Source organism: Neodiprion lecontei, chromosome 2, assembly GCF_021901455.1.
Source record: "Neodiprion lecontei isolate iyNeoLeco1 chromosome 2, iyNeoLeco1.1, whole genome shotgun sequence".
Classification (NCBI taxonomy): Eukaryota; Metazoa; Arthropoda; class Insecta; order Hymenoptera; family Diprionidae; genus Neodiprion; species Neodiprion lecontei.
In genome coordinates, this window is record NC_060261.1 from 2784844 (window position 1) to 2805699 (window position 20856).

At 37.6% G+C, this 20856-nt stretch overlaps 1 protein-coding gene across 1 annotated transcript; it reads left to right on the forward strand.

The window, feature by feature from the left end:
- Positions 1 to 775: 775 nt before the first annotated feature.
- On the forward strand, positions 776 to 19730 carry LOC107220160 (probable cytochrome P450 4aa1; the record flags this gene model as incomplete). Its single annotated transcript, XM_046730395.1, has 8 exons — positions 776 to 805; positions 896 to 922; positions 17371 to 17542; positions 17628 to 18008; positions 18103 to 18175; positions 18415 to 18953; positions 19041 to 19220; positions 19283 to 19730. Coding segments are annotated over 8 exons (1563 nt in total), but the record flags the coding sequence as incomplete, so codon positions are not given.
- Positions 19731 to 20856: the final 1126 nt, after the last annotated feature.

Below are 20856 nucleotides of genomic sequence, written 5' to 3' on the forward strand. Positions count from 1 at the left end.
CAGTAGTATATGCTTGAAATTTAAAACCCGGATCAACCTCCTGAACTAACTACCTACGATCTAAGTATACCAATTACCGAAGCTTAGTAGCTGCTCGCCAATATATCCACGATCGGTAAAAAGAATGTACAACTCGACATTGACTTAAAAATTTCCACACTAGTTGGATGGAATTCCAGAAGAGAGCGCCACAGTCGCCCGCCGCCGAGTCACGTGACCGTGCGTTCGTCTCGACTGATTACGTTTAAATTGTTGGAGTAATTTCGCCCACGAGACCGAGTGGATAATTATTCGTAACAAATTTTCTTCCCGACTCGTCGGCGGGTCTGTGTGATTGGTGCCGGTATTATTCCTGTTGTAATTCGTCGATTTAGTAGGCCGGTGACCGCGGAGACAAAGTGTTCGTTTCGTCGTGTCATTGTAAGTCGTATCATGCTTCATCGTTCGCGACGCAGTAAGTATTGTTTGAGCCGCAAAGCGTCGTTTTGATTCTCCGGTTCTCTTTTCCCCGTACGGATGAAATTAAGCATCTGAATTGAACAATGAACAACGCGGAATAATCGTGAGACGGGAATGATGACCGAAAATCATGGAACCCTAAAACGACGCTGCACGGTCAAATCGACCTCAGCGTCCTTCTTTCCCGCGACAAAGAGTGCAGTGTCGGTTCAATCGTGATCGGTAATCCTGTGTTGTTTACAAACATAGATTAGATCTCAGATCTCGGGTCAGCGGGCGGTGGTGTTTACAACGTGAAAAATTACCAGTCGCTTAATACCCGGCATACGGATGCCGTCGACGCGTTGTGAGTTAATACGACCAATTTCCGAAGTGCTCGACCTGTCCATATTGCCCGGTATCACCTGACCTTCATTTTTTTCTGCTTGTTCTTCAGGAGACTCGTCGAGATGCCGAAGACGAGGTAAGGAAACTCCTGTAAGGCATGTTACTAATTTGACGGCTGCATTTTTGCGCTGTTCGTTATTTACATATTACGTCAATCAACGCCAGGGACTGTGTACGGTATCTTGCCATTTTTTAAACAAAATTACACTAAAAGTTGTCCTGAAATGTTTTCCAAAAAATCGCTGAAAATTTCAGTGAAAAATATTAAAGCTTCATCGCTGAGTCAAGAATATTCTCCAAGTATAAAACAAGGCCCTTTTTTCAGACAAATATCTGCCGGAGCGGTAATTCGCGAGCAACTAAATATTCGACGCGCACAATTTACCGATAAAAATGCATAGCGGTTGAGCGCGTCTGATCTTATCGACGTCGTTATCTCACCAATAAATGGTAACACAGGCATACCGATCGGCGGTAATACTTACCGACACATCTCCAAACGTCTTATACCAGTTACCCACCGAGGCACGTCCATACATAACTGGCTTCTTTTTTTTGAAGAGAAGAGAGAGAGAGAGAGAGAGAGAGAGAGAGAGAGAGAGAGAGAGAGAGAGAGCATATCTCGCAACGACGATATCCGATCTGCGTAATGAACTTGCGTTCGGTTGAATTGCCTGTCACGAAGTTCGTTGAATAGAGAAAAGGAAACAGAAATAAAGGTTGACTGGAAGGGATTAAGTGTGCTTGGGATAGGTTAGGCATACGTTGTCCATTGCATATGTATGCGTTGCGGGATTTTCTGACGTAACACGCGGCCGTTTGCTGTCGCTGACTCGGCTGCCACGTGGTCAACGTGCCACGTGGTTAATTCCTTCTTTCGTTCTCTCTCTTGTTTTTTCATTACAATTCATCCCGCCGTGAAAGATTTGCCAGATTATTTCTTCTGCATTATTGGGACCTTGCAACTTTAAAACGAAGACGAGATTCGTCCATCGTATCTCGCGGTCTGGTCGTACATTATATTATTTTTCAATAACAAGCATTACATGTATTGTCTGCATTATTATGTTGTCAAAGGAATAAATCATGCTTAACATTTGCGACTCAATTGTTAGAATTATAATCAAAACTCTGGCGACAGATAAACGTTGACCTTGAAATATACTATACTCTTTATATTTTGTTCCTTTTCCTTTGTTCTTTTATAATTCTTCGAACACACGCGTTCCATTATCACCGTTGTGTAATAATCGTACATGCCGATTGTCTTCTCGCTGTTTCATCAATAGTCTCTACGTTTCGCAGACATATCTGTACGCATTACGCATACACATTCGTCGTTTGCAAATTTTTCAAACGCGGGTAGCCGATATTATAGTCACCGTTAACAACACCTTTCATTGTTCAAAGTTTTTCCGTACTTTTTTTTTTTTTCATCAGAAATTTTTTGCCAGACCGCACAACTACAACTGTATTACATTACAAACGGGGAGCGAATTTGTTTCTGTACTTTGACGACAAGAAAAAAATACATTAAAAATCGTAAATCGATTTATAAACCTTGCAGAATTACTCAGTCATCTATTTATTATATTATTATCACGACGCGGCGCAACTGTTTCTATTGCAATCTCGTGCAGGTATCTAACAATAAATACAAGATTCTCAAAATTGATTATGTTTCGGTACACGGGGCATTAACCGTTTAACCTAAGGTTCATGTACGTAAAAATTGCATCCAGGTCGCGTCACGTGCTCACCTGATGATTGATAACAATTTTTCTTCTCCTCATTCCTCATTCGGTTTGGAAAAATTTATACCGAAGATACTCGTTGCTGCTTACATATAAGAACGGAATTTAACCGCAGCTGTTCTCCTATTTTCTTCTGTGACATATACATATATATATATATCGCGTCTCGCTTTAATTACTTGTTAGTATTCACCCGTTTATCTCTCATGCCAGACTGTTAATGTAAAAACACATCTGCGTCAATGCCTAGGGAAATCCCCTGTTGCGGTTTACAATATACCTAATCGTCTTCATTATCCCTCTGTTTGGAAACCGCAATTTCGTCATTTGATTACTGATCAAACGGTTGCCACATGCGTGACGATCTGAAAAAAAATTCAGTAAAATCTTATAAAATATATAAGAAAATTTGTGAAACCTATTAAAAAGTGGAGATTTCGTGACTTTGAAAGATAAGTAAGAAAAATAGTGAGAAAAGAAAATTTATCAATATTCCATTGTATATTTTACATATATATGTATACGTTTATTTTTACGTCAAAAATTCAATCCGACAATAATAACGATAACGTTTTTTTCTCTATTCTTGCTTATTCATCTTTCGAAGTTACGAAATCAAATCTCCATCGTTTAACGTGTATCCAAATTTTCCATTATATTTTACAAAATTTTTCCCAACATTTTCAGCTTTAAAAAAAGTAGGGCTTTTTGTTTCCAAGTTGTTAAATTATACTCGAGATACGGTGGTACGAAAATTTTTATTAAAAAAAAAAATTGAAATATCGTTCTTCGTCGCGTACTTTCGTGTAAAGAATTAAAAAAAAAAAAAAATTATCAAGCCAATCCGAGACATTGACTAATTATAATCCCGATCGAGACGTCACGGAATGCCCCATATACCTACATGTACACGTATCACGGTACCAACTACGCAGTTCTTGGTATTATTAAAGCAACGTCGTTCGTTCGGTGTCAGAATTTTAATCGCATGAAATTAAAGCGGTAAATAGAAGAAGACGAACAAGAGCTTGCGCCGCCTGCGAATACACGGATGTAAATACATGTGTACACACACGCACACACACACACACGCTTACAGGGCATTATGCCTATTTCGTCACCTCGCAATACAGCAAGCAGTGACACAGCACGAGGTTTCTGCACTCATCCATCTTTCTATTCGCGGCGTGGAAGGAGAAGGAGGAGCAAAAAAAAAAAAAAAACAAAAGTAAAAAAAAAAAAAAAAATAAAAAAAAAATAAAAAACGTTCTCAAACCAGCAATCTTATCTCATTTGTTAAATATATCATCTCGTACGTGTGTACTTTGCAGGTATATTCGTTACCGGAGAAGATACTCATAATATATATATATATGTATGTATGTATGTATATATATATATATATATAAATGTATAACTCATAGAATACTTGTGTATGCATATTATACGTACGTCGTCTAATCTAATTGCAAGCGTGACTCGCAATCGGAACGTCTATCTAACTTGCATTTTTTTTTTTTTGACATACCTATATGTATACGCTTAACGTATAATGAGGTGAATAAAAAAAAAAAAAAAAAAAAGGAGGTGGACGCGCTGGTGCGATGTTAATACCGTGTGAGTCACGATCGAATATCTTTATACCGTACTTCGGGAACGTATCGTAAATTATCGATGTCGTTATCGTTATCGTATTTACTTGAAAATCAAATTTTCCTATTGTTTGCTTTACCTCCCAAAGCGTTTCGAGGTTTAAGACTTTCGTCCTGTTATATCAACCCGTTCGGTTCAAAAAAACTTCCTTTATTTGAGTAGGGAAAGACTTTTACCCACGATTTTGAGACGTTTTCGGTGACGTTTCGGTGAAATTGAGTGGTTTTTTTTTTTTTTTTTTTTTTTTTGCATCTTCAAAATACGCGTCTTTCTCGCAATTTGATAACAATTCTATGCAAATTGAACAGCGGTTGTAGGATTTTTCAAAAGATTCTGTCCATGTTTCATATGATCGAGAATTATTTAAGGGCGGTGGTGGGGGTTCAAAAGTTGGAAGAGTGAAGAATATTTCGAATGTCCGATGTGTCGAAATTTCGAACATGCGAAGAGAAAATATAACGAACGATCAATTGTTCGGAAATCTTTCCCCCAACGACGATATTTTTTTTTTTCGTCGACAGAAATTCTTTCCAGTTATAATCACGCTCGCTGTACGTATACTTAATTATACTTATATCGCTGCACGATACAGGTATTTATATTGAGATTGGGTTAAATATCTCGGAGAACGTTTTCACGTCTTTTACACCGTTTCTCATTATTTTCGTAAGATTTTATTTTTTCAACGCAAACCTTCGATCATACGCAGAATGACAACACGCGGATACTCACATGAAACCGGCGACGTCTTTGATAGTCGTTGGCGTTGTTCTATTCATAGAACTACTCCGATCCTCTGTTCCTTAAATTTTTAATTACACGCACAGTCGGTATGTAACATCGAAATACTAAATCTATTTAATACCACTGACGATCCAAATATTTGATCGTTTTATTATATTTGTCGTGACGGTGTCACGTTTTTCAAATTTATACACATGTATGTAATGTTATAATATTCAGGTTTGCGAATCTTACATTCCCACGCGTAATGATACGGTTATTGTTGATATTATTATTATTATTGTTGTTGTTGTTGTTGTTGTTGTTGTTATTATAGGAATACAGCTGTACAATAGAGTATAATAATCACATTTGGAGACAGTTGTCGAGAGTTTGACGTGAAACATCGGTAAACAATTGAGAAGACAAAAAAAAAATCATTAGACATATAATCATCGAAAATATAATGATAATGTTAGGTTATAAATATATATATATATACATATATATATAAAAGCGCCATTTCGCGAATCTTGTAACTAATAATGTGGGTTACAAGGAGTGAAATAAAATCGCATATGTGTAGTATAATAACATTAATAATGATAATGATAACAATGACGGCAGTGATAATTTTTCGCACGTCATAAAACGACGACAATCTTGCCGTTATCGACATGCACGGGTTGTAAATATAATATATGTAATATACGTATGTAGGGAACTTCGAAATCTGGATTAAACTGGTTAGCTTCTCAATTCTTTGCAATACTTTCGTCATTTCGTCGCGCTTCCTCCTTCAGTTTCCGCTCTCTCTTTCTCTCTCTCTCTCTCTCTCTCTCTCTCTCTTTCCTTCTCTCCCTCTCCGTCTTGACCTCTACTTTTTACCCGTATTTTTCCTCTCCTTTCTCGTTTCGGTTTTTTCCCTCTCCCGTTGAGACGACGACACTCCACTAACAATGTATGCACCTTACCTTCACACGCATCGTCGGCATGTATCAAAGTTAATAAAACAAGTGAAAGTCGGTGTGCCGTACGTATATTTCCGTGCATCGGGAAATATTTATACGGTATAAATATTGTCTTGGAACGGTGGTTGATAAATGTAGATTATTTATACAACTAGCTATAATAATCGTCCGAATTACCGTTTCTGTAATTTGTAATTTGACAATTTATGGTTGTACGGTAAGGAAGAAAGTAGGATGATGAAATATCGATTAGATTAAATCGAAAAACTACGGATATGAGAATAAAATGAAAAATGGCAAGATTTTACTTGGTGTAAAATTATGTGTAAAATTGTGTTTTTATTTTTATATTTCTTATTTCTCCTTCTATTCATCGTCGCGGAGGGTGCAAAAAAAAATCGTATCGTTCGACAGCGGGTTATTGAATTTTTGAAATAAATATTCTTTGACCAGACTGTACCCGACTCCGTCTCACAACCGATGTGGCATGCCAACTGTAGTGGAAATTTCCACTGCCATGCCGGTCGAGTAACGCGCCTGTGCGCTTCTCTCTCTCTCTCTCTTTTTCTCTCTCTGTGCGCATGCTCAATACCGATGAGCGACGACGAGAAGAGCGGATGCAACGTGGTATAAGTGTAGAATACGAGTCTACCTCCAACGTGTTCGTGAACGTCTGTCTCTTCGTCAGCTATCGGTGGGCCGCACCTAAAAAACCTGCAGACCGTCTCCGCCTTTCGTACGCGTATGTCCCTCTCGTATAATCGGGCCTTAAGCTCGTTTTTACGGAGAAATTTTAACCAGTGGCGATAACTATGATCGGTCGGTTACGTAACGCCCGAGTTTTCTCGGTCGGTAATTCGACGTGTTGTCAGGCAGCTGATTATCTATTTTCTTGATTTTACATACGCTGATTGTTCCGATGTATATACCGGGACAATATCTTGAAAGTTGAAAATCAACCGCGCATGCGCGAGTTTTATCGCCCCTTTGCGCAGGCTTGCCATCCTGAGTTTTCAGCTGTCGAACTGTTTCCGCCAGCGATGTAGTTGATACGAATTTTCGAGGTTAGAATCTCGAATTAATCGAAGCGGTGACTCGGAAAGGTTTGGAAAGCATTTGTTGTCGGGTCGGAAAGTTGATTATTCGAAGAACGGTCGGAATTGAACGCTTACGCTCTTTGAAACTTCAAACGTACACATTTTGCTTAGGTTGGCCCGCCTGCATCGCAGACAAGAATATCGCTGCGGGAAGATTTGGCCGACCAATGAGATCGAATTATTCGGCGCATGCGCGGTTGATTTTTAAATTTCAAGAGATTGTCTCGGTATATTGTCGAATAATTACTAGCGTATCTTTTTACGAACGCGTGTATAATTTGATTTTATCCCGATTCCATATCACCGGATGTTTTGTGAGCGATGATTCGAACGATTTTTGAACCGGTCACGTTTTCGGTCGGTAAGGAAGTTTGTTCAAACCTTCGCCATAATACCGTACGATGATTAGATATATGGATACAAAATACACACGTTTATTCTAAATAAATATTACGGTGCTAAGTCAGGTTGACAAAACTCTCGGTTTCACTCTTCTCGGCTTTACGTTATACGTGCATACACCTGTACACTTGTTTGAAGAAAAGAATGAGACGAAATGAGAAAAAATTGCAAAAAAAAAAAAAGAACAAAAAAAGAAAAACAATTCTACCTACACGTGGCGACGCGACGTTGTTAAAATACCTCGATCGAACGAATCCGCAGCAACTAATTCACAGAACCGACCTTATGGATACTCTTTTTTTTTTTTTTTTTTTTTTTTTTTATACCATCTCGACACTTGACTGCATTTTACTTTTCTCTTTCCTTTTTTCTTCCCTGGCAAAACTACGTCTGTTTCACAACCTTCGCGGTTCGACGAATTCCCCTTAATGAGATACGAAGATTAAGGTTCTAGGTAACCCGCAGCGAAAACATACATCGCAACATTGTAACTCCCAACAACCGTTCATCCGTATAATAACAATAAAATAACATCAACGAATCGAAAACGTCCGGTTACCGATAAAAAAAAAGAAAAAAAAACAAAAAAAAAAAAAACATAATTCTCAACACCGCACAGGTATTTTGATTTATTTCATCGGTCATGCTTATATTTCAACCATTGCCATTTTGCGGACAACTCGTTGTAAATTATCACAATACCTACATATTAACACATGTTACGTGTACTGTACGTTATTGTATTCTAAGTGTATGAAATTTTTTGTTACATTACTCACTTATGATTATCCAATTGTGATTTTATTGTTTTTCTACTTTCGTCCCCTTCCCTTTTTCCTTTACTTTTCGTTTGTAATTATTTTATTCGTCTCACGAGAATTGACGTTATATTTGCCGTTCCTTTGCAACGGACTGTACCAACGGTATAAATGTGTGTAAATACACACACACACACATATATATACATAATGTACGTAAGCATATGCGGCCCCGTCTTCTCGGGGTCCCTCCCTCCCTCCCTCCCTCCCTCCCTCCCTCCCTCCCTCCCGTCCCCTCCATGGGGGCCTCATGGCGCCTGTTCATTTGCTCGTGTAAGCTTCTCCTTTGCTTAGGTATGCGGGCGATACGTATATATATATATACATATATGTATATGTTATGCGCATTATATACGTCCGTTTCCATTCATCCAGCGACATTTAAACTTTTGAAAGAACTGCGCTACATGAATGTGCATATGTAAATATACTTTGGTACGTTTTATATATTTTACGTATATACTTTTTACATATATATATATATATATATATCCAGTTTTAACCGTGCGCGTTGTTAGATTCGTCTTGTACCTGAATAAAACACGAAAATCGCACCGCATTTGGCACTATAACTGTTTATATACATATTTGTATTATACGGTTATACGAGATGAAAAGAGAATTAAAAAAAAAAAAAAAAAAAAAAAAAAACGACAAAGAAATCAAACGAGCTTTACATATGTTTGAAAGTTTGTTTTAATGATAAATATAATGATAGGAATAATAATCGAAACTAAAGCGTTTTGCCATTGTAAAAATTTTCACGCTTATGTAATTCTTATACCGTACCGCAATTATTTTTACAGGTATATATAACGTATATGATAGGAATATGTCGTTTCGAGTTCCGATGTATTATTTCAATATGTATGATAAGGTAATAATATTAGAATTCAATAGATCTTTACTTGCTGCGGTTAAGAATAATTCTGTGTGTGGTTAATATTATAGAATCGATTATTGTCGATAAGTATAATATATATATATATATGTATATATATGTTTATAACATATTGGACAGTTCGGTGACTGTAATGCTGGGTAACGCGCGTATCTTGAATATTATTTATTTCTCACCAAAACGGTACGTGAAAGTGATATTTCAATTCTACGAAATGATTTGATTTCATCACGACTCTGTAAAAACGAAATTATAATAATTGATTGGAAAGGAACCGTGATTGTGTATCTTTGTAACTTTGTAAATTTATACGAGGACAAGATTTGTTATATATATATATATATTTTTCATCGCGTTGATTTAAACACGGTTGATTTTCGTGTCAGATAAAACGAAATTACATCGTATAAACGTATCATTAATAATTTGCCCGTCAATTTTCCTTTATATCTTTTCTTTAAATTATACACGTACGGATGAGATCTTGGAACGAAGAGACGCTCGAAACGTCGTCTGGATTTTACCGCGATTAGGTTCCCTGATAATAAATTCAGCCATCCTAGAATATCTCAGGGCAGCAGCAGCCGTAATAAGCGAATCGAATTCCACGCGTGCAATTCAGAAATTAAAAGATTGAGAAAGTGAGAAACCAAAAAAATTAAATAACGAAATAAATTGATTAAAAAAAAAAATAATAATAATAATAATAATAATAATAAAACAATTATATTAACCTATACAAATAACCTGCTGCAAGATTTTTATACACCGTTATAATTCATTAACATACGTTTGGGAGAAATTTCGTCAAACGGATGAGACTCGTACATGGGATGATTTTCTTTAACCTGCGTTATACTTTCTCAAACACGTTTCATAAATTTTTGTTGATCCCCTCCCCCCACCCCAAGACTGCGATACGAAATTCTTTATTTACCAGATAATTTTAAGATAAGAACGTTTTTTTTTTTTTTTTTTTTTTTTTTTCATTTCAGTTTTTCTTATCGATGTACCCTCTCTCTTCTTCTTCTTCTTCTTCCTTCACCTCGATCCTGTTTATTATCGCTGCTAAAAGTTAAACGATGTTGATTTTAATCTTACAAAAGTCTCCGTGTTTTGTATATTCGAGATAGCAATACACCTAAATTTATAACTACAGACCGTAAACGAAAGAAAGAAAAGGTTAAAACTGACGCGGTTGGATGATGTTTAATTTTTTATTATTATTTGTTTCCTCTTTTCTTTTTCCTTTATTTATGAAAAAATTCTCGCTGCTCCGATATTCCGACCCTTAAAACGTTAAGTGTTAAATTTATATAACATGTATGTGTATGAATAACGGTGCTCGCGTAAGTTATATTTATTATATATATACATCGATTGATCCTTTATGCGTTTTTATCGTTTGACCTTGAATTTTACTTTCGTTAATAATAATGTTAAATAATATATGAATAAGCTGATACAGCTGGTGATAAGGGTCTGTCTTGAACTATTCACTTTTATTACTTCTCGCCGGTTCACGTGCCGCTTCGTACAATAATACACACCACGGAACTATTTTAACCTATGCGAGCTACCACAGCGAGAATTAGACTCCTTAGAATCTCGCGACGAATGCTGCAGAGTAGACGAACTTTGTTATACCTATTTCTAGAAATTCTTCAAATTTTTTTTCATCCTTAGATCCATACATGTACGCATATGCATATGTGAACGTTCAGGATACTTGGACAAAGTGTCTCTTTTTTCAGCTATATATATATGTATACATATATTTACGTATTACAGAGACGAGTGCGTTATAGGAAAAAAGATGATACACGGGGTGGTCACTGATCTGAAAAGTCTGGAAAACCAGGAATCGTTAGGGAATTTTTATTTTCGTCGTGGAGAAAACTGGAAAAATACGTAGTTTTTTATCATTGGAATTGAAAGGGATTTTTTTTTTTTTTTCGTCCCACGTTACAGCTTTTTTTTTAATTCGAATTTTAATTACTAATTATTAAAAACTTAGTAACTTACTAGGACTGGGAAAATTTCTCCAAAATTTGTGGAAAGCCTGATGTTGTACTGCGTTATTCAGGCGTGTATTAAGACAGCTTCTTAAGACGTTGCAGCAGCGCTTTATTCTTTATCTGTACTGTAAACGGGCAAATATTTCATCTATTTTCAGCGTACGAGGAGCACGGTGTATAGCGTACGTTCCATTGCCAACTTGAGAAACTTGAATGTATGCACACATAGTTTTGCTTTCAATATTTTTCTCAAGAGAATTTACCTGTGACGAGAAAGCGATGAAAATTGATTTTTAAATTTTTTGTAATATACAAAAAAACATTATACCCAACATGAGAATCTATTCAACCGTATGTTGGATAAAAAGCGAAACAAGAAAGATTTATACAGGTCGTTGGTATGATCATTACCTTTACTGAACAAAATTTATAGGCCATTCGTTGAAATTTCACAACGCGTAGAGTTGGAACTAATTATTTTCACTTTTAAGATAATTATCGTCCAACAATTGCCTTGGAATATCTCATATAATATACGTATATATTTAGGTAGAGTATAGTTTTCCTAGGCGGCTTCGAATAGCATCGTACCCAAGTTTGGGTAAATAACCTGACTCAATTCTACGAATTGACCCGAAGTTGATGGATTTTCATCCTGACCACCCGCTACGCGCAAAAAGTTACAGGGATGTTTCCTAAAACTGAACAGTTTTTACTGCAACGTGCGCTGGTATTTAAGAGAGAGAGAAATAAAACCAAAAAAAAACCCAAAAAAAATTTCGAACCCGTATTTTACCCCGTCCTCTGCTCTTTCACGTCCTACGATAGTGTTTAAGTATGCATACGCAGTGTGTGCGGTAAATCGTTGTAGGAAAAACGGAAAGTAATATAAATAAATCTAAAGATTAAATGAAATAATAAACATTTATTCCACTCGTTGAAGCTGGCGTTTGACGTTGACTGATCATGTTTTATTTTTTTTATATTATACACAAGCTAGACTCAACGCTTTGCTTTTTTTTTTACCCTCGGGTCATGGATGGATTTTTTATTTTTTTTCTTGTTTGTTTGCGAGAAACTGAAGTACGTCGCTGCCCTTGTCGATTTATTTCGAAACTCGTTGGATTTTGTGTTTAGCGCAAAAAACTTTTTAACAATATTACGGTTTTCTTAACCGGGGTGTTTGCCTTTTTTTTTTTTTTTTTATTAGTTCGCGAAGTTAACAATCACTTGTTTTGTTATCCACGCAACGTACGCATCTAGGAATCACGTGTCCGCAAGTCACGATACAGTTGGTGTACGTTGTACGGAACAGTCATTGAACAATCCCTGTCCTCGAGCATCTTTGACTATTTTTATTTTCCTTTCATTATTTTTATTTTTTACTTTTTATTTATTTTTTTTTTCCCCACTTACGTCCATCGTGTAATAACCTGCACAAGAGAGTTATAGCTGTAGCAACTGGTTCTTATCTCTCGTTTCAGTTTCAACGTACTTGTAATACGCGGTAGACCCGTTGAACCTTTCTAGTTTCTCGGTCGTCCGTATAACTCACTAACAATCAGCTTTGTATGTTACCACTCTATGTATATATACGTATACATATATATATATATATATATATACGTATATACATATTTCTGCCTGTCCGAGAGCACTTGGAAACTTTTGAGGTCGTGGTGTGTTTCTTTTTTTTTTTTTTTTTAATATTCTTGGAATTTTTTAATTCTATTACACCATTTTTGTTCGGCCCCCCCCCCTTTCATCCTTCTTCTAACATACACGGCACTCTCTGTCCTTCAACTCGCTAATCTACTTCTATAGTTAGTCAAAGTTCTTTGACTCGGGAATGGATTCTTGATCATGCAGGGCCGTGCGTAATATGTATACGAATTATACGTACGGAAATTTCGATGGGAAAGGTCGACTGTTCCGGTTTCAACATGTCTATTTTCTTTGTTTCCAATTACGACTATCGCAAACAATAAAACTTGCGATATTTCTACATATAATGCAGATATTGACACGTAGACGGATAGTTATTTTCGACTAGTAAAAATCTTATCTCAAATTTGAGACGTGAAAGGAACAAAAAAAAAAAAAAAATCGAACATACGATTGAATATTTACAGTACGGTAAAATTTAGATTATTCCTAACGAAGCCGATAGATTCCTCACGAAATTTCGAGACGATTCTTCCTTTATGCGAATTTCGAGGGATCGATGGTTTTCGAGATAGAGAAATTCCAAGTCAGCGAGTCGTTGATGGTGCAGCTTTTCTGGGCGTGGCTGACCGCGACTACTCGCCCCGCCCTCACTGGTCACGTGTCAGCATGCCGATTGGGCCCAACTATCGGGCTCTGTAACTCGAAAACGAAGCGTCTCACGAACATCGTGTAAAGGAAGTTTAGCCTTGAAATTCCGTAAGGAATGCTTTAACAATATTTTAGACCAAGTTTACTTCGATCGAGATTATCCCTGATGTGTCAAAAAAAAAAAAAAATGGAACAAAAAATCGTAACACTTCGGGACATTTTTTGCACACAGATTTTCGTCGTTCATTTACGTAACCTGTATTCGAAATAAACAATAGTAAATGGAGAGCCATGACCCATCTGTATTGTATTATAGCTTGACGTCAACTTTTTCCCGGGTCCCGAGTCCCGGGGCGATGGGTCTAAGATATTACACGACGTTGGTATATGTGTACACACAGCGTTGACCTTGATATGCGACCTTGAACGTACACACGCGTCGGGTACGAGTGAACCGGTTCACCCTGGGAGGCTCGATTCAAATCTCCCGCGATATCCTGCAGGTAGCTCTGAGCTCCTTCCGGTTTGCCCGACCGCCTGCGCTCTTCTATCGCAAGTATATTGTGTATCTGTGGTATGCGTAACGATACCGTTGAGACTGTACGTGTAATAAAATATATTCGTCCGCGTGTCTCGTGTCCCATATACATGTATAATTATTACACGCGTGTACAATGTGAACGTGTACATATAGGTGTATAATTTTGTGCAGCGTCATTCGTTCGCCTCGCACTCGGATCAGGCGTGATATTGAAATCCTTTCCTACTTCCTCCATGATATCTAGGATACGTAGGTGTACGTATGTATACGTTATATACATATGCATATAGATATACGTGTACCATGGATATATAAGGGACTCAGGAATTTGACCTGCCGGTGCAGCTGATCGACGACCAGAGAGAGAGAGAGAGGGAGGGAGGGAGAGAAAGTCGTCATAGATTGTTCGAGAAAAAATAATACCACCTTGGAACTATTGCGTGTGATTATGCAAACGTATTGTACGTGTAATACAGCTTCCTTCCTAATTCTCCTATTCAAAGCGCATGATATGCAGGCAGCGGCAGCCTCCCTTTCACTAATACATACCTGCTACGTAACGTATTACATGCAAATGTTACACACGTGTACGATATCCGGTATTCTCAATGTTAATTGTTGTTATAATAAATTCAGTATACATCGTTTACAGTCGTATCCGATTTTTATTTTTTTTTTCCTTGAAACAAGTATTCAAGATTTATAACTTTGGATTTTTTTTTTTTTTTTCTCATCGCTTCGCACATATCGTCGGAAAATAAAGTGAAAGATATATACTGTTGACATTTTTTTTATTATCATCAACGATCGCGCGCAGTTTTATATATTATATATATATTATATATATATATATATATATATATATATATATATATATGTATGTATGTATGTATATTATACGTTGGCGGTGTGACATGTAATGAACGCAAAATGAAGCGTTTAATTTTAAACCTGTAAGATATAATTTATGTGTCTGGATATCTGCCATGTGCATAAAATGTGATGAAAAAACAAAAAAAAAATCTTCCTATTTTTTTCCTTGCTGAAAGTCAAGTGTTTATTATACCAAGATTTTTATTTCTCGTGACAAATCATCATCTAGCTTATTATACATGTATGTACATAAGTGTATTGTGTTGACGTCGGTTGTTTTCGAGGGTGACAAGAAAGGAGAGAAAAATTCTCTTCATACTGCGTAAAATATCTACCGCTAAAGTCAAATATTTAACTTGCACTTACAGTTATACAAGAGATTTGTAAATATACGTGTATATGCGAAATATATACGAGGGATTTTTATTTCGGGGAAGCTGGTTTCGGTTTCGTTCCGTACATTTTCGAATAAAGAATATTTAAGTTGAGACAAAAATGGCTGATTTCCGTTTACAAAAAAAAAGAAAAAAAAATAAAAAAAAACTGATTCTTCCTCTATATCATCATCAGTTATGATGCTGGACCACATGAAAAAAATTCTACACGCGTCCACCGTCTGAACCATTTTACAACTTTTCTAAGACACAATTTTCCAATTGAACTATCAGGTCATCTGAAATCGTAATGCTTGTACTTATAAATTAGTACACCCTGTATGTACGTATACATACATTACACGTTTAATTTCATTAATAAGATGTAAAGTATCGTAAAAATTGAAGGCCAAAAAAAGAAAAGGTTCCCGCACGGGGACCTTGAACTTCGATTTTTGTCTTGGCAGTTTCGAAATTTATTTTAGTTAAATTTTGTTTCCTGAGCGCTTCGCAATTGGAAGCTCCCACTTGTGACAACCTGGTTTTTAGTCTTATTTTTGTTAATTCGTACGAAACCGGTATTCGGAATAGTAGGGGCATCCTTCTTGATAGTCCTAGGAAAGTTCACTTCAGATATTCATACATCTTTTGCCATCGATTCGTAACCTACGTCGAAATTAAGAGTAAATGAATTTCTTCGTCTTGGTTACGAGTGTTCAAGCAATTTATGTATTCAACAATCTCAAGTTTTTTTACGTAAGAATCTAACATGGCGATCCAATGGCCTGATTTCGAATCTTTGTCTTCTGTTCACGTCTTTCCCGTAAGTATATTTCAAGATTGTTATCATCAATCAATCTATCATCCCATATAGTTTTGTACTTGTTGTTGGGGTCGTTTGTCTATCGATTTATACTTTTATGGATAATTTCGTTTGGTAAATACTTAAATTTGGTTTTTGGTGTTCGATCAAGGTATAACGTATCTAATGAGGCTCCTCCAATGAGGGCTGGAACTTGATTACATTCTACAGACATTTGTTCTCTCTCTTCGTTTACCTGTATTACATACTAATTGAACTGCTTTGCAAAATTTTTTTGCACAAGGTGAACTGAAAAATTGATTATAATACATGAAATAATTTTATCCTCTTTATGTGCTATTTACTGGATGGCCGGTACAAACTTTTTTACTCAAGTCTTCGAGTGACTCGAGGCGGACAAATCGCACTTACAAGCAACGGTGAAAAATCGTACTAATCACACGCGAAGAACTGTTTGAAAAATTTACACCGTGAGAGAATTAATTTTTTTTTTTTTTCAAATTTATCGTTCGTCGTGATGAAATAATTGCGAAGAATCGCTTGGAAAGGATCGAACAGAGTTTCAGACGGTCTTTCAAACCTCCGAACGGTCAATTTATCCGAATAATTCATCTCACGGAGGATAAATTTTGTGAAAATGAAAATTTTTACGTACTCCCGGAATTTATCGAGACAAGTTCTCAAAACGGTCTTCAGTACCTTTTGCGAAACCGGCTAAGTAAGGTTCCAGACATCAGGATTGCGAGCTCGTTTGAAATTCTATCCAAAGATTTTCCCGGATCAAAATTTATTATTTTTCACCATTACACCACGCATTGTTATTCAAGTGGCCATAGAAAAATGTGGCAAATAATATTGTCACGGTTGTTTACCTCTTCCGTTGATGGCTATGCTATATCCCGTCAAGGTAATTGCCAATACAATCTACGTTTTGTCTACTATTCTTATATCTACTTTGAAAACTCCAATTTTTTTTTCACAAATATGAACAATCGGTATAGTATAATTTATAACGATGAGCAACTATACTTTGACCATAATACTGTCTCTACTTATTTTTTAATAATAGGTGTATACGTCGATACGATTTGTTTTACGATTTGTCCAGTTGGTATTAATTCACGTACACCGATATACGTGAGAAGGGATCGCATGGAGACATGTTTTACCAGTCAGGACACTAATGGCAGTCAGACCTCATTGCACGTCTCGAATGTACCGAGATCGAAAACCTTATCGTTCTTTGACATATTTTTCCAGTGGGATTTCAATGAGAGCCATGCTTGGGCGTGCGTCGCGCTGCTGGCAGTCCTCTACGCCTTTCGTGCATTCTGGAATTACTTCAGGACCGTTAAATTCATCCTGACCAATTTAAACGGCCCCCCGGCATTGCCTTTGGTAGGGAACTGCCGTCTTGTCACAGATAAAGATCGTGAGTTGATGTAATCTCCATCCCCTCAGGACCACCCACGAGAGGACCCTTTAACGTCCCATTACCGCTGTCTTCCTCTGCTCAGTTTTGCAGCGTACGTCTCATACGAGGTACGACATGTACGGTACCATCTTCAGGATATGGCTGACGGTGTTCCCGGTGGTGATCCTCCTCGAGCCGGCCGACATTCAGGTGGTACTTGGCAGCACCAAGCACTTGGAGAAGAACGTCTTCTACAGTTTTTTACACAATCTGGTCGGCGATGGATTGGTACTGAGTGATGTTGACCGTTGGAAAATTCATCGGAAAATCCTTCAACCAGCTTTCAATATGAATATTCTTAACCGGTTTACCGACACTTTTATCGATGGTGCCAACCGCCTAATCCGGAAGCTCATGAATTCTGCCGAGAAGAATATCGATCTGACCAAGTTCGTGAACGACTCGGTCGTCAACATTCTGAACGGTGAGTGTCGTGCTTGTTTCCCTTCTTTTTCTTTTTTTTTTTTAATGTTTTTGCCACGACGAATGGACCGTGAATTCGAACGTGAAACTTTCAGAGATCGTTTTTGGCGTGACTATGGCTTCCAAAGAGCAGAGGCAGACGGAAGACGAAGAATCACCCTTCAGAAAGTAAGTGACAACGTGCCACGAACCCAAGGCGGTGATTCTAGAGCCAAGGAAAACTAGCTCGGTATTGAAAGTATCCCGTCTCGTTAATCGTTGTTAAATACATATAGCGGACGTAGTTGAAAGGTGTTCCAGTTTGCACAGTTACTTGACATTTGGTCGAACAACGTTGAGGTCACCAACTCTCTCATGGGGGATGTGCAGAGAAATTTGTAATGCTTTTTTTTCTCATCGATTGGCAGGGGTCAATTAACGGCTCTGTATCGTCTGATGCGTCCGTGGCTCTGGGTGAACCGGATCTACGAGATGACAGCCGCCGCAAAACGTGAAAAGGCCTTTCACGCAGAGCTCCTTACGATCTGCAAGAAGATGATGGACGAGAGGCGAGAAGTTATCGGGAAGACGAAGCCGGATGTGAATCACGAGGTTGACGATTCCCAGCGGAGGACGTCCATCTTGGAATTCATGATCGAAGCAAGTGAGAAAAATCCGAGCATTACGGAGAACGACATCCTCAACGAGTGCTGCGCGTTCATGCTCGTCGGCCAGGATGCCGTCGCCTTTGCAATTACCATCACGATGTTTCTTCTTGCGGCGCACCCCGAGTGGCAGCAGAGGTGCGTTCAAGAGCTGGAGGATATCTTCGAGGGTGACTCAAGATCACCGACGACGGATGATCTTAGGAAGATGCGCTGCCTCGAGATGTGCATAAAAGAGTCGCTGAGACTCTATCCGAGCGTTCCGGTCTTCGGTAGAAAGTTGAGAGAGGACACCAAAGTTGGTTGGTGGAGGTTCCTCTTCTTCTCATTCTACAGCTAGCGATGTCCTCTGTAGCATATTTTTCAAGATACTCCTCTTTCTCTTCTAGGAAATTACGTGATCCCTGCAGGATGCGAAGTTATGTTTCTCCCCTACGTCACCCACCGACTACCACATTTCTATCCAGATCCCCACACCTTCGATCCGACGAGATTCGACCCTGACAGCAATGAAAATAGACACCGCTATGCCTATTTCCCTTTCAGCGCGGGGCCGAGGAACTGTATCGGTAAGTCAAGGTGCGGATGATGATCGCGAGTCGAGTGATCTTGGAACGTTTCTCCGCTTCAGGGTATAAGTTCGCGACGTTGGAAATGAAGGCTTTGATCAGCGTAGTCCTTCGGAACTTTCATCTTAGTACGGTACCAGGGAAGGACGAGTTACGGCTGAAGTACAGGATCACTTTGAGGGCTCAAGGCGGTGTCTGGGTTAATTTAAGACCGAGATATTGAAATTCGTGTGAATTGGACGAGGTGTTGGGTAAGCAAAAGTCCACTGACTACGTTTTTTATTAAGAATTTTTTCAGACTTTTAAAAACGGCGTTTTCGGAATTGGTTTTCATTCTTCTTCTACTCTACTGGTAGCTAAAAAAATCTGAAAAAAATTCCGAGACCCTTTTTGGTCGGTTGCATCATCGTACTAAAAAATTATCAAAATTGAAGGGGGTGAGGTCGAATGACAGCGTATACATGGACTAAATATTAATGTTGAGAAAAAATAAAGTAAAACAAAAGTCAACACTGAATTCATAATCGAAGTGTACCTAACAGTACATTATGTAACGAGGGAATAAAGGCGACTTTTATTCCTGTGTTACATATTAAGACTTTATTCTCGATTCAACTCTGGCCGCAATATTTATTTGAAAATTGGGAATTTTAAATTGATCTCATGTATCCCGCTGATTCAGATTTGCGGGAAATTATGATCTTACGATCTCATATTTCCCGTAAATTCGTTTTGGGGAAAAATATTTCACTTTTGTCCCGCGTTTGAGGTCAGAAAACTTTACTTTATGGTTGAGTCGGGAATAATATCTATTTTTTTTTTTTTTTTTTTCATCTTCTTCGCCCTTGTTTCGTGTTACAGGTGTAATTTAATATTCGCAATCCACGTAGTTTGTTTTATCTTTCAACAAACCATTGCCGGATAGGTAGATAATTTATTTTATTCAACGTCTTGAAATTTACAAAGAAAGAGTCTATTCTTTTTCCTCATATTTTCTTACCCATATATTATACGTTATACATGTAACCCAATTATTACACGAACCGAACTTAAGTGGGTGTATTAATATTATATGTACGGATAGCCAGCTTGAAGAGAAAAAAATTTCTGTACATATGTGTGATGTACACTTTTTATACACCTACTAATCATATCGTCGCGAATGATCGTCTTTGAGCCAGCGAGACGACAATTCGGCGCCGTAAATTTCGTCCGTCTGGATCGTCATCGAGCATCCGATGAGCCGTATAAATTTATATTCGCCTGACGCAGATACGCGATCTATTATAAAAGGAATATAAATTCGGAGGAGACTTTTACGGTGACAATTTGCGAAATTTTATGTCTACGGTTTTATTTGTTTCCCAATGTCACGCGTATTATTCACTTGTAAAAATATCGATGGTACATTTGTTACACCGGATAAGAAAAAGATAAAAATTTTAAACTTATTTTTGTGCCTGGATCGAGTCAATTATTTTTTTTTTTTATTTCTCATGCATCGAAACGATGGAAAAATATATACACCGACCCTTGGAAGTTTGCTTCTGTAGTCTTGGGAGAAACAGTAACGATTTGATAATTTCCCTAGCAAAAGTATACAGAGATTTTGGGCCTGGGATTTGTGTACGTGATT